General features: G+C 35.5%; 1 protein-coding gene across 3 annotated transcripts in view; it reads left to right on the forward strand.

Moving 5' to 3' along the window:
- ATG5 (autophagy related 5) overlaps positions 1-14,557 on the forward strand; it is a 73,911-nt gene that overhangs the window by 28,567 nt on the left and 30,787 nt on the right. For all 3 annotated transcript variants that reach the window (XM_082277028.1, XM_082277030.1, XM_082277029.1), the window contains exon 6: positions 1,403-1,497. In XM_082277028.1, the coding sequence (XP_082133154.1) occupies positions 1,403-1,497 (95 nt within the window). The remainder of the gene's footprint in view (positions 1-1,402; positions 1,498-14,557) is intronic.

Genomic DNA, 14,557 nt, shown 5'->3' on the forward strand with positions numbered 1-14,557 from the left:
GTGCCTGCCTGGTGGTGCTGACAGTAGCTCAGGTAAGTGCCTGTCAAGAGGCACTTGCTGCTAATCGGGAAACAAGGGTGTGGAAGTACTTTCTGAGATAAGTATCGGGAAATGCTCCTACAGCATACCTGGCAGGAGCTTGCTCACAGTTTCTTGGAAATTCCTGCCTTGTGTTGCATTCAGTCAGGAAAAGCAATGTATTATAAACCCTGCAATATATACTAACCTGTGCCTTTTAGTGCACTGACAGGCACCTGTGTTGTATGCTGGAGGGAAGCAAATCTCAAACTTGTTTTCTGCAATTGCTTTAAGTGTAATCAGTACTTTTGGAAGCAGGAAGAACCTTTGTCCTGTGAATACATTTCTGAATTTTACCTTGCTTCAGTGGGGCTGAATTCTGTAATGGGTATATTCCATAAGAGCCCAGCTTCTTAAGACTTGGCTGAACATTGTGCCAAGGAGGGAAAATTGGAGACTGTGTGTTCCTTCTATGGAAACATCCACTGTGCTTTGTGTCTTGGAGTGTTAGGGCCTATAGGGAAATTGATCCCTTGCTCTTCCTCTTCTAAAGCTGCCTTCTCCAGTAAGGCTAGCATCAGGTTTATTCATCTTAGCTCTTTGTATTCCTTTCTATCACTTCTGAGGTTAGTTATTTGCTTCATTTGAATAATTGATTTGTATGTATAAAAGCCTTTATTACTCTTAGTTGTCCTTATGCTGTCCTTAGTACATTTTAAATGTAATAAACTATTCAGTTCTTGTAATGCCTGAACAGCATGAAATGGTGTGCAGGCTATTGTACTAACTCTAGTTATTTGGATAATAACAAAAATATGTTTCAAGCATAAACTTTTATTTTCAGGTTGTGTCATAAATCTGGCAGTGTATTTTCTGATCCTGTCATGCATTGTTGCAGATTATTTTAAGATCTATATATCCAAATGTAAACCACTCAAAAAGTATTTCTCCTGCTTAAGTTTCTCTGTACTTTACACCCATTGTTCATCCATAGCTAAGAACAATTAGATGTTTTTAGCAGACTATGAGACAGTATGGACCAGTAACAGCAAGGAGTGGAGAAACAGGCACTGTTAGCTGAGGTAATGCAATCCATAATTTATAGCCCAATATTTTCTTAACAGTGGGAGATAAAATATGAGTTAAAGTTGCTTTCTTTTTCAGTTCAATAAATCACCATATCACTGTTTTCGTAGGAGAATGCAGATGACCTACCTTTGGCTTCAGGCTAAATAGGGAAGAAATGTGTGGGAAAAATAAATTCATACAGCTTAAACTTGTGTAAGAAAAGTTTGCATGTTGTTGCAATTGTGTCTCATTTACCTCTTTAGGTTGAAAAAAAAAATGTTCTTGATACTGACAAAGCCTAATTTTACCTTCACAGATAAATTTGAGCAGTTTTGGGCAATAAATCGAAAACTCATGGAGTATCCCCCAGAAGATAATGGATTTCGATACATCCCATTTAGAATTTATCAGGTAGGAGACAACGAAGTAAAACCAAACTGTTCCACTGAGGTGTCATATACTGTAATCTGTTTTCAGAGTTATATGTTTCCTTTTCTAGTATTATGGCAAAACTTTGCATGCTCATCTTTGCTGGACCCTTGAGTCATATGGATTAGCAAACAAAATAGACTGTATTTATTCTAATAGGTAACTAACATTCATTATGTTGCAAGTGTGTAATTCTAGAGAACATGCTCTGGCTGGTGTAGATGATGCTTGTCTGTTGTTTTTAAAAAAACAATCCAACAACCTAATTCTGCTATTAAAAATAACTAGTAACTATGAAGAGTGCTTTAGATGCAAAATGCCCTGTGAAAGGTCTAAGCCAAACACCTCAGGAACAACACTTTCCCCTCAACTGCTGTATGGTCTTCTTTTCTTGTAGGCATTTTAAGGTGGAAGTAATGGCATAGGTCTTGCATCTAGTTCTTACCTTTGTCTTCTAATTGTATACTTACAATCCCAAACTAGCTTTGAATGTGGTGTTTATTTTCCTGTTTTAATACACCAGCACTTTATTTTTCTCAGCATTTTGTTTGGAGACATATTCCTTGGAATCCTTACAATTTTTCAACATCTCCTTAGTTTTTATAGCATTAAGGTCCCAATGAAGTTTGGAATTAAAGCTTGGTAAAAGCTTATACAAAAACTTGTGTAGCCTCTCTGTAAATTAAACAGTTGTGCTCTGTTGGAATATTTTAGTCTATTTGTATTTAAGTTTTGCGCCTATAGCTGTGAAAAGAAAGTCCTTTATTCATTGTAGTGAATATTCTGATACTACTTTGTAACAGGTTCTAATGACCATAGGAGCCTATACAGTCTTGCAGTGGGACTGGGTAGCTTTTAATGTTAGATATAAGACATTTACTGTCATAATGAAACCTTAGATTGAGAACGGAAGTCCGTTATTTTGTCAGAGATCGCAGCAGATGGCAAGGTTTGTATAAGAATCAAAAAGTATGTATCACGAAAAGTAGTACTCACAGCATTTTGTTTGTTTGGTGACTAAGTTATTTGCTTGTTCTCTGATAGGTGTGGGGTTTTTTAAAAGTTTTTTCGTTGAAATCACGTAAATGGGTTTGCAAAAAAAGAGGTTTTGCTGTCCGAATAGGTTGCACATCTTCAAGGCGTGAGGGAAGATTTTTGTGATACCACATGATTTCAAGCTAGTAAAGATTTTAAAAAATAAATAAATAAATCAGTAAAATCTGTCACTTGAACCAGTAGTACTTATCTTGATTCCCATTACCTTTTCAATTGGAAACCCTTACTTGCTATAGTTTAACCCCCAAATATCTAACTAAGAATTGAAGACCAAACATAAATAAAGATGATCCTGAGACAACTTTTGAGAAGGCTGGTTTATACTATTTTCAGTAATGCTGCTCTTACAATTTCTAAATATTTCCAGTCTTTCTTAAAAAGTGGGTGCAGATGTCTCTAGCTTTTTTGTTTGGTTTGTTAGTGTGTGTACTGATTACTGCTCTGTGTGTTTAAAGGAATTTTCAGAAAGCCTTAGGAAGGGTGAGATTATAATTTAATTCCAAACAAGTAGCTAATTCCTGTAGTTTTAACATAATTTTACAGTACTTAGTGACAAAGTTGCATATGGAAAAATAACTGATTCTAAAGTGTTCTTCAGATGTATTTAACCACCACCCTGAATGCATCTAATTTCCATTAGTGCTGGTAAAGCATGGCATTCTAATTGGATGCTTGTATATCCCCACCTGATGTAACCTGATTTTGTGCTGCAGTGGATATTTATTCCCTGTGTGTCTTCACACAGTGTTCTTACAGATACTTAATGATACACTGGTGGATGGCAGGAAATGATGATGCATTGCCTTCAGCGGGGAGAGCTCCTCCTTGTCCTCTCCTTACCTTCCATTACCCCAAATTATTAGAAGGAAATTCTGTGAAGGGAACTGTCTACATTGTTTTTTGGCAATACAAAGTGGATGAATTTGTTTTCCTTCAAAGAAATATACTAGATTATGATATCACATAAGAAGAAACAGTCTTAGCAGCAACTAAATGTGAATTGGCAAAGTTGCTGCAGAAAAAATGCATTCAATAAAGTGATCCAATAGATTTTTTTTGCACTGAAGAATTAATTATTTTAAAAACTCAAAAACTCTTTCAGTTGTAAAGTTTGTCTATTAAAATACATTTCTAAAGAGTAATATGAATCATACCTCCTGTGGTGACCAAATCTGATGGAGTGTGTGGGTGAAAGAAATGGCAAAAACATGAACATTGTACTTGGGTAAGTCAGAACTAAACTAACCGTGGGTAATTTTAAAAACCCTTGTCCAGCAGCTCTTCTTTTAAGAATAGCAGCTAAGATTGGACCAGCATCCTGGCATCTCTAGTAGATGATATAAAAAAAAGGTTGAGAATCATTAAGGAACAAGTCATTTGCAATTTTTAAAGTTAGGTAAGAAATCTTGGAGATTTTACTGCCAGCTGTCATATTCAGTTAACTGTGTCATCTGGAACTTGAACCAGATAAACCTTTGACATAGGTGGAAACTTCTTTTACCAGAGACAGTTTAAAAATAGTGATTACATTTTTGTGATACTTTTACTTCAATGTGTCAAAAAAGAAGTTCCCCACTTCATCACTTCAGAGCTGTAAGCTGCTTTGTCTTCAGCTGGCAGGTGCACAAAACCTTTTTTTGCCTTTTTATCTGATAGTACTGTAGAATAGAGTGCTTTTTGCACTTGTTCTTTAATGGCGAGAGAGAAAATAATAGTAACATTTTGAGTATATTCTGAATTCAAGTGTTGCTTTTCATGTCCAGTACTAGAGCTAGTTTGGCTTGTGGAATTTCCCCCTGTGTTTATAAGACCAGCTGACGTTTCACAGTCTAATTGAACAAACTGGCTGATAGATGGCTGGAAGTTTTCATCAGTCTTTGGCTCCAGGCACTGTGACAGGGCATATTAGTCAGGAGAGGAGTCTCTATGTGCTAACACAGACTGCTCTGATGAACTGCTGCCTGCTGTGGGAACACTCTTGAGTCTCAGTTGTTGTGGACTTAGTTTGCACTCATCCCCCAGTTTTGGTGTCTTGCTGTCTCCCCATGTCATGCTCACTTCATCTTGCTTTTCTCTGGACTCTGCCCTGTGAGTGTATGGGATTTAAAGAGGCATACTGTATTTCATTCTTGAGATTAAAATTACAAAAGTATTGGAAAAAAAATGGACAAAAACTCTTCATGACAAGTTCTCCTCAGTTTTTCTAGAGTCACAGTTGATTGAGGCAGGCTGGCTGTTGTGTGTTTGCTTGCCCAAAAAGGGATGATCTGTGATTGTTTGCTTCTTCCTTACTTTGATACTGGAATGAGCATTTCCTTTGCTTCTATTTTGTAAGGGTTTTGATTAGCTTATTCATCTTATTGCTTAATTACACAGTAGGCCTTAACTTTGAACAGGTTTTCCTATCATAAGTCCCTTAAAATGTTGAGATTAAGTTGTACAGTCACAAATTGTTAGAATGTTTATCTTCCTTTGTAACATGAGGGAAAATCTCCATACTTAATAATATATCAGTTAAATTCAACACTTTGCTCTTTATGTCAAAGCTGCAGTATTGAGATGTCTAAGTAGACATAAATATTTACCATGACCTGTCCTCTAAAAGTAGCAAAGTGGGAGTGGGAAATGAAACATTTTAAGACATTATTAATATCTGTCTCAATAAATGAATCAGAAGCTCAAGCGTGGCCACTTCCAAGCAATTGAAGACTGTTTTATCCGTATTTCCACATTTAATTGGCAGAGCTCGGATAAGCAACTGCAAAACCCATTACAAGTATGCAAATCAACAGCACAGTTTGGCCCATGTTATGACAACTATTAAAAAAACTGATGAAAACAGATTGTTTGGAAAGATACTGTGTCTACCTGTAAAGTTTTCAAGTAATAATAAATCTACCCTTTTGTGCTAGTAGATTATGAATTTTTTTTTGTTGTTATTGTTGAAAAGTCTCCATTACATTTCAAGTCTGAATTTGTCTGACTTCGGTTTATAGATTCTGTTTTGCCTTACCCCATGTTAAAGTCATGTGACTTTCTGACCTCCCAAGTTCACTTATGGATTCATATCAGGAGCTTTCTTTGGTAAGCTGAATCAATTGAACTCTTTAAGCCTTTTGTCATGAGACTTTCTTATCAGTACTGAAGTAGGTTTTTAGTCATATTTTCAAACGCTAGCTGATATTTTGATAATCCTCAAGATTAATATTGACGCTGGGGAGACAAAAAGGGCAAAAGTAAAGCTTATATTTATAGGATATTAAGCCAAAAGTGCTTCAAGCACTGGTGGAATACAGGTGAAGTTAGCTGCTACTTGAAACTTCAGATCTGAAAAGTGTTATGAAAGAAGTTGCAATGCAATAACTCATCAAGCAAAAGAACTAGAAAATATAAGTGCTGTCAACCTGAAGAGGGCAGCACAACACAGCAAGTTTCAGCATTTTGTTGGCTAGTGTAGAATGCTCTTGAACAGACGTGTGTGCAGTGCCTTATTTTTTTTTCTTATTTATTGAAAATGATGTTTTAATAAAGGACCTGCTGAAAATAGACATTTTGTTTCTTAAGAACTTCCTTTTACAAGGAAGAAGTTTGAGCGAATAGGAAAATCATGTGAAATGCTGATTTGTGTAACAGAACTGGGCTCAGCTGAATTTCTGTGCTGAAGATAAACAAATGGACTCTGATTTATTCTAATAATTGATGGTTCAGTACTAAAGAAACACTAGCACACTTTCACCAGTTTTAAATTACTTCAAAATCAAAGCTCTATGAATAAGAAAGTTTAAAAGCTTTGTCAGGTAATATTTTTCCTAGTGCCTCATGTTTGGGGAAAAAAAGAAAGAAACCCTTCTATTACATATTGCACTGGGGCAGTGTGATCCTTATGTACTTGTTTTCTGAACTGGGTTGTTTTGTTCTGTGCTGAAAGTAATAGCAATGTGACTAGTTGTCACCTTGAGTTGAAGGTCACTGTCACCACATTCCACCAGAGGTTCCATAGTTGCATAAGCTTTTCTTAATGCATCTCAATGCTCAATGAAATGAGCTGGCTCAAACCAGTGCTGCTAAAGATGACTTTTCTTACATATTCGGTATTAAGGAGGGCTCGTGCAGCTCTCTTAGAAGACTTAAGGAACCCACGTGCAAGATCAGCCTTGTGCCTTTAAGAATCTTGGTACAGGATGGGAGCTGTCAATCAGAGTTTCAAAGAAAAATTCTGAGATGATAAACTGTATTTGTTGTCAAAATGTGACTAAAGTTTCCATAAATATGCCCAAGTTGTCTGTAAAACTGTCAATCTGCCTAGTTCAAAGCTATTGTAAAAGTTGCACAGTGCTCAGGGAAGGAGATGCAGAGGAGATGGAGCTGTAAAACCTCGATTGAGGTTGATTCCCTGCTGTGGTTGAGCTGTTACCAAGCTGGATGGTTTTAAGCTAGTTCAGGCTTGTCACTAGGAGCTACAGTAATTCTTCAGAGTTGAGTGTACATGTAGCTTCTATACAATGAATAAAGTAGTTTTGCTTGTATGAGAAGCAGTTTGTTGAGGTGTTCTGAGTTACATTATATCTAGTTTAAAAGAAATTAGGATATACTCGATTCTGCATATTGGGGAAAAAAATGGGTAGTATTTTTTTTTAAATCCTTTTTTTATCTTTGCAATACTTAAGTTACTCGTAGATCTCAGAAGAATCTAATTATATGAAAAACTGATAGAATCCTACTAGTTACTAAATTAACTTTGTGTAAACAGTTTTATAGATTTTTTTTAAGTCAAAGTACATCTTCACTTACAATGAAATAATGAACACTTTGTGGGGGGAAAAAAAGTCTGTTGCCAATTTGAAAATACCTTAATCTTACCTCTTATGCACCCCCAATTACAAATGAGTAGTTACTTTTTTAACCAATTGGTACTGTATAAAATTCTTCAATTGTTGTCTTTTCTTTGGACTGTCTTATGAGAATGGAGTTTGGTGTAAATAAGTTCGGGTTAGTGTTTGTGCAACAAGTTGAATTTAAACCATGAGGTTTGAATTCTTATGGCTCCCTAAACTGTTTCATTAAAGTGGTACTCTTGTAGATTTATATATAATCCTAAATTTGTTAGGAAAATAAGTGTATGCATGCAATTTAAAAAAAAACCGGCACTTTTTACGTCAACCTTGAATCTTCATTCTTAAGAATATCAATACATTGAGAAGCTGTGATGAAGACAAGGAATGAAGCAGTAATTCAGTTGAGATGGGTCTGTGTACAGTTACTCATAGATCTTATAATTTAAATGCATTGCTCTTTAGTATATTGCTGCCTTTCCTCTGATCATTAAAGGTGATCACTTTACTTTTCCATTTCACTTGCTTTAGTCAACACAATCTGATTTGCCACTTTCACCGCATACTTTGTAATGCAGGTTCTTACGTTGTGGCAAAAGCGACTTTGCCTACCTGAAGCTTAATGTGGAGCTGTATTCCTCAGAGATTGGCTCTTGTACTCTGATGTAATAGCAAAATTAAAAAAAAAAAAAAAGTAGTTGGTGAGCTGCTTTACTTAGAAAAAGGGAAAAAGCTGATATGGAATTTTTTCTTCAGAGAGATGAGGAATGTCATCTTCAAGGGTTATTTCTGTGGCTGTGCAGTATAAGCAATGCCTATAGAACTAAGCCTAGCTAGCCTATGATGCTGATGCAAAACTCTGCATAGATGAAAGCCACAGCCAGTACTTGTTTTGACTTATCAATATCAGTGTGCCACCTTTACTTATTTTTAAATAAAATAGGTGAATAAAGCAGGTTAACTTTTGCACAGAATTGAGGATTAGGAAATAGAGAAAGTTTCTGTTTTTTGGAAAGTACCAAGACTTCTATTTGCACTTTCCAGAAGACTGAAAGCAAATTCCCTACAGGTAAATGTGGAATGGAACAAACCTATGAGGAAGTGGGATATGACACCATACTTTAGAAGTACAATATGAATTAGCAAACAAATTTTTGAAATTTTGCTGCCCTTGATTATAGGAGTTCTTTCTAGTTAATCATTACTGTAGGAAACAAAGAGAAATATTGGATTTAATGGTTTTAAAGTAGCTTGAAAGTGGTTTATGAAGTATTGTATTCTTCACTGCTCTTAAGCAAGCAATGTAGTGTTTGCTTTTGTGGATGTAAATCCATTTCTAAAGTTGTTTGCTTCATAGGTAGTCAGTACTCAATTGCTCATTTGTTAAGTGAGCCTTAGGTCTGCACGTGCACATAAAATGCTGCAGCTGTGAAGTGCACTATTGATTTGTTGTCTCTGACTCTTCAGATATGTTGATATTTTACCAGTTACAAATACAAATTCTTTCCTGGGAAGGAAATGTAATACTTTGAGGCCATGCTTTTATTGTAGGTGTGTTTGTCTTCTCAGGGCTCAACAAAACTGCCTCTTGAAGCTGTTTTTTGTATTTAGTCTCTGCTATTTCTGGCTATATGATGGTTGCCTGTTGTCTGCTCTGTGTCTCAAGTGTTGACCTTCTTCTGCTTCTAGGATCTGTCCAATTCACCTGACATTAAATAATGCAAATTCAGTTGTTCAGAGAATACTTTCCCTGCACAAGAAAATTTGATAGATCATTTGAAAAACCAGGCAACAGCCAGAATGTGGTCAGACATGCTTGTTAAGCATATTGAGTGGTACTTTCGCAATTTTTTGTATGAAATTGGAACTTTTGGCAATACATACTCTTGTTAAAAATGACCCACAAGTTATAACAGGGCCTTAGCAGTGAGACCTATGACAAGGAAGGTAAATTTTGTCCTGGGCTGCTGTAGGATGAGAGTTATCAGCGGCTGGAGGGACAGGATCCCTCCAGTCTACTTGTCACTGGTGAGACCACACCTGGAATCCGGTTTTGGGCTCTCCAGTTCAAGAGAGACATGAAACTATGGGATGAGAGTACAGTAAAGTGCCACTGAGGTGATTGGGCTGAATCTAATGTGAGAGGAGAAAAAAAGGCTGCAGGATTGGGACTGTCCAGCCTAGAGAAGAAAATATTTGGGGGTGGGGAGTTCTCATCAATGTGTATATCTGTCTGAATATCAGAAAATACTGTGAGTGCAAAATCAATGTGGACAGCATGATGCATCTTTACAAGGAGTTACAGAAACTGAAGCAATGTCTTCAGAATATTCTGAAGTGTCACAATGTGCTCAGCCCATTAAATTTTTAATCTGTTAAGGGTTGCTTTCTAACTACACTTATCTTTTTCAGATAAGTTAAACATGTGGTAGGACTTTAACTTTCAAATGTTTTAAATGGTTCTAATTACTCATTTTGTTGCTATTACGTAAAGTTTTTTCTAAATGATTGTAAGGAAGCATTCTCTGCCAGTTTAAATAATATGGAAAAGGGTGATATTTTAAATGGTTCTTTAATCTTTAAAAAGATGAGCAAGTAATTGCCCTCAACAATGTAAGGGAGAATTAACTGAAATAGTTGCCATATTTCTCTGTAGGTTTATAATAATGCTAAACTACTGTTAGTTGTGTACAAAGTTAGGATAGAACTGAAGTTGTTTCATAAGTGTGCTCTCTTCAATGAAAGGCATCAAGGAAGACACGAGTTATTGTCCATGAATGATAGGAAAAGAGTCCTTAACCGTTCATGATCAAAAATGGTTCAATATTATTGTCTAGACATAACTGTAATAACCCCTACTACATAAAATTTTAACCTTATTCCAGATGTGTTTATAATTCTAGTTGTGGCTTTAATTTGACTACAGTCTTGGCTAAGATACTAGATAATTTTGACATTATTACTTGCATCAATTCTTGGTGTAATACTTGCCACATGTTATGGGGGCCATTGTTGAGGTCTGTTAAAGCTTCCACCAAGAAAACACATAATTCATCTTGCTTTTAAACCAGTGATCATTAATGTTCAACACCACCTAAAGGCATTCTAGCTTGTGTAATACCATTAGGAGTGCTTTCAACAATAACAGAATTTTCACTTTACTTGATGTTGTGATTTCCTTGATATGTGTGATTGATACGACGATTACCTCCCCATCTAAGGAGTTTTAAAGAAGTAACCAAATACACATTTAGCATGACCATATTAAAGCATATGTGCATCTATTCATAGAATTATCTTCAGCTTCAAACTAGGGATAAACTTCTGCACTACTAATTTAGGTGACTGGAGTTAATGTAATTAAATGTATAAAGTGTAGCCTGTTTGTTGAATCTTTTGTTGTTGTTGTTGTTTCTAGCCTCTTAAAAATATTAGGGAGTGTAAAATTCCTGTCCATCATGATAAAAACCTTCAATTTAATGAGGAAACTAAAGCATCTTTATAACTGCAGAAATTCTGATACAAACTCAAAAAAAGGTGACAGAATTCTTTTTTTTTCCATAGGTTAAACTCAGGCATATATTGTAACTTTTACAGCCACTGAAAATGTCTAATTTATTAGAGAAATTTAAAATGTAATGTGGGAAAACCAGATAATTTGATTTAACACATTTGTTGATTGTACAACTAGTCCTGCAACCCACAGTACATCCTGTCAGTGACTCAATTTTTGTGGTAATTCTGGGTAGGTGTGTTGAGAACGTGTATTCTTCTTTTTGTCTTATGAGTTTTAGTTACATGTTGGACATATAAAAGCATTACTTGGTTCTCTTATTAAAAAAAATTTCATTAATTCTGTTTTACATTGAGTTGTACTTTGTTCTCTGAACACGGATGTGGTGTTGCAGGTAAGCAGTTCAAAACTTTGAATGCTAACAAAAGCAGTGCCAGGCTTATTCAAAGCACACAAAGTCATAACTAGAGCATCTACTTGATGGACTTTGCAGAGACTAAAGAAATGCTAGAAATAGTCTTTTTGTTTTTTTGGAATGTTGTTCCAGTCCTAATGTCTTAAAGAGTAAGTGAAATAGAAAAATTGTCAAAGGTATAGAATAAAGCAGTGGGTTGTCTGGGAGAAGTCCTCTATTGCTTGGAAGATTTGAAGGAGAGGAGCAATGATTACAGGATAAAGGCATATCACATTGTCATGTTTTATGCCTCTTGTAATGGAAGCTCAAAAAATACTAATAAAATTTGAAAGCTGACAGATTTCAAATAGATAAAACGAGATCATTTTTGTGTGTACTTTAGCTTGTTAAGCTGAAAATCACCTTTATGAAAGAGTTGGAAGTTTACTTTTAAAAGTTTTTTTAAGAGGAAAGAAACCAAACAACAAAAACTCATCATCTCCCACCCAGAAACATTGTTCTGTCTTCTCCACAATTAAATACTCAATGAGTCTGGTCTACTATTAAGCAAATAAAAGTCAAAGATACCCATCCTGAAACACCAGCAAAACCCCAGCCTTTCAGCACCAGTGAAAGACCAGTATTTCAGATGCGGATTTGCAGTATCTTGCTTTTGGAGAGGCATGGTGCCGTGATGGTTCTGTGACTACAGCAACTCAACAACTTTTCAGTCAGTCGCTTTTACATTGTGTATTGAGATTTTTTATTGAAAACATTTCTACAAACTAGAAAGAAGACATGGAAAAAATATTTTTGAGCAAATATTTGCATAATTTTATTTTCAGGCACTAGTTAATTTTCCTGTTCTTTTTTATATAAAATAACTTGCATCATTATGCAAACTCTTACTTCTAAAGCTTCTTGGTTGAGCTTAAATGACTTTAAACAAAATGGTTCTATGAAATTAAGAGAGCTTTTTCTAGTGTAAAGTTGTTCATTACAAAGTTGCACAGATTATGAATTTGGCAAGTTACTGAAAATATGATAGAATATATAGGGAAGTCTCAACTTTTATGGTTTTAGGTTGCCAGCTTGTATACATGTGGGGATTGTAAGAAATTCTTTTTTTACTTTGTGAGTTCAGTATGTATGGTAACTTTTATTTGTTTGAATATTGAGGAGCAGCTGAGTGTTTAAGCAGAAAATCCAAATCCCGTCCTCTTGATGAAAATACTGGTAACTGTGATTTTTCCAGATTAAAACCCAGTGGTTCATGAGTTATGTTTTTCATTTTAAGATGCGTCCTGTATAAATATCTGACTAATTAAATTGTGGATTTCATGCAGTGTTTGATGTGTTGATTCTGAAAAGGACCAGGCAAGCTGACAACTTTTTTTTTTTTTTTTTTTTTTGCCAGGATGATAGGGAAGGAGGAGTTACAGTTCTTAGCACAGTATGTAACTGTATAGCTTGTCTCTGATCCTGTGAGGCTTTACATTGCCTTAAAGTGTCTCTTAAAAGTTGCCGTCACCTGTAACTCTCCTCAATGCCAGTATACCTGAATAGGTAACTTTAACCTTTCTCACTGTGGTGTAATTTGTTTTCACTGTCACTTTCCTATCATTGTTAGGGTTTAAACTTTCTTTTAAAAAGAGTTAAGTCTTCATTTGTTCTGCAAATCATCAGGTTTGTGGTAGTAGAGAAGAATGAGAAACTGCAGTTGCAGTGAAGTCCAACTTTCTAGAAAATTTTTTAATTCAGAGATGAAGATTTGCTTTCATATAAATTCAATAATTTGATACTAAATTGTGGATATGATCGTGTGAAATGCACTGCAGTTTTTGAATTTGAATGATTGTCTTCATGTGCTCATGTACTTGAAGGCATTTGCTCTGTACAGGTTGGCAATTACTGATAGACTTTCACCTGTTGTATCCTGCAGATGCATCCGGAATCTTTTGAACAGCTCACAGCTACATGGAGGCTACACTGTAAAATAAAATCATTTAAAAAGTGCTACATTCTGTTGAAGTTATGATTATTTATTAGACAAAATGATAGCCATCGTATGAATGTTTGCTTTAGATCTGATGTAGATTATTTAAAATCATCAGTTATGCTGTGGGTTTATGGGTTAAATTATAGGTAGTGTTTTTTCTCATGATTGATTAAGCGAATATTGCACAAACCACAACATTATATAAGCAGTTATTCATGGTGGCTGTTTCTTCATGTCTTGTTGTAGTAAATAGAATCATAGAATAGTTTGAGTCAGAAGGGACCTTCCAAAGGTCATCTGGTCCAGCCCACCTGCCACAGGCAGGGACATCTTGCACTTAACCAGGTTTCTCAAAGCTCCATTCAGCCTGGCCAGGACACTTGCAGGGATGGGAATAGAGTAGAAAGTTGTAGTTAAGTTGGTCTTACATTACTACCCTTGAAAAAGGGTGGTGGCAAGATTTTTTGAAAACTATATATGCTCCTGTATGACTGAGATACTTTGAAGAGTTATCCTGTAAATGTTGTGGAATGTAGATGGGACTTTTCTTTTGATTCTTTTAATGCATAAAGCCTCTGCTGCATGTGAGGGAAGAAGTGTGTAAGCATGTTGGGTTAATACTCTGCCTGTAGGATTAGATTTGTGAATCACAGTCATTGTATACACAACATGCAGTTACTTCTATCATTTTAACATTGATGAAGACCAGTGATTTTTATTTACTTTACCACATCTGTGTTGCTTAACACTTAAAATGCAAAATTCAATTCATTTTCTGTAATGTTTCATGATAGCAGCTAAGGATATTGTTTGCAGCAGTCAGCAACTATGTGGGAGACTTGAGAAAAAACAATATTGGCTTTTTCCTCTTGGCATTAAATTATTATAACTACGGAAAAAATTAACCAAAATTTATTAATAAATAATGAGAAACTGCAGTACACACTTGGGAAATTCTTATCTTAAAAGTCTGATGATAACAATCTTTGCCTGCATATACGTCTGTTTATTTCCACTTCTGCTACTTCAGACGTTAAACACTTGGGAGTTATGACTGGACTTCTGTGAATATCCAATTATTTTTAAAAACTAAACTTGGTACAAAATTGTTTTGACTAAAACAGTGTTTTAGGGGGGTTGTCCTTTTTTTTGTCTTTTTTTTTTTAAGTTTTGCATGTACATTTCTTCAACATAATATGCCAGAGTTCACTTCTGTGGGTCTGTCTGAGGTGGATGGATCTTGCTGG

The sequence above is a fragment of the Coloeus monedula genome, assembly GCF_965178545.1.
Source record: "Coloeus monedula genome assembly, chromosome: 2".
Lineage (NCBI taxonomy): Eukaryota > Metazoa > Chordata > Aves > Passeriformes > Corvidae > Coloeus > Coloeus monedula.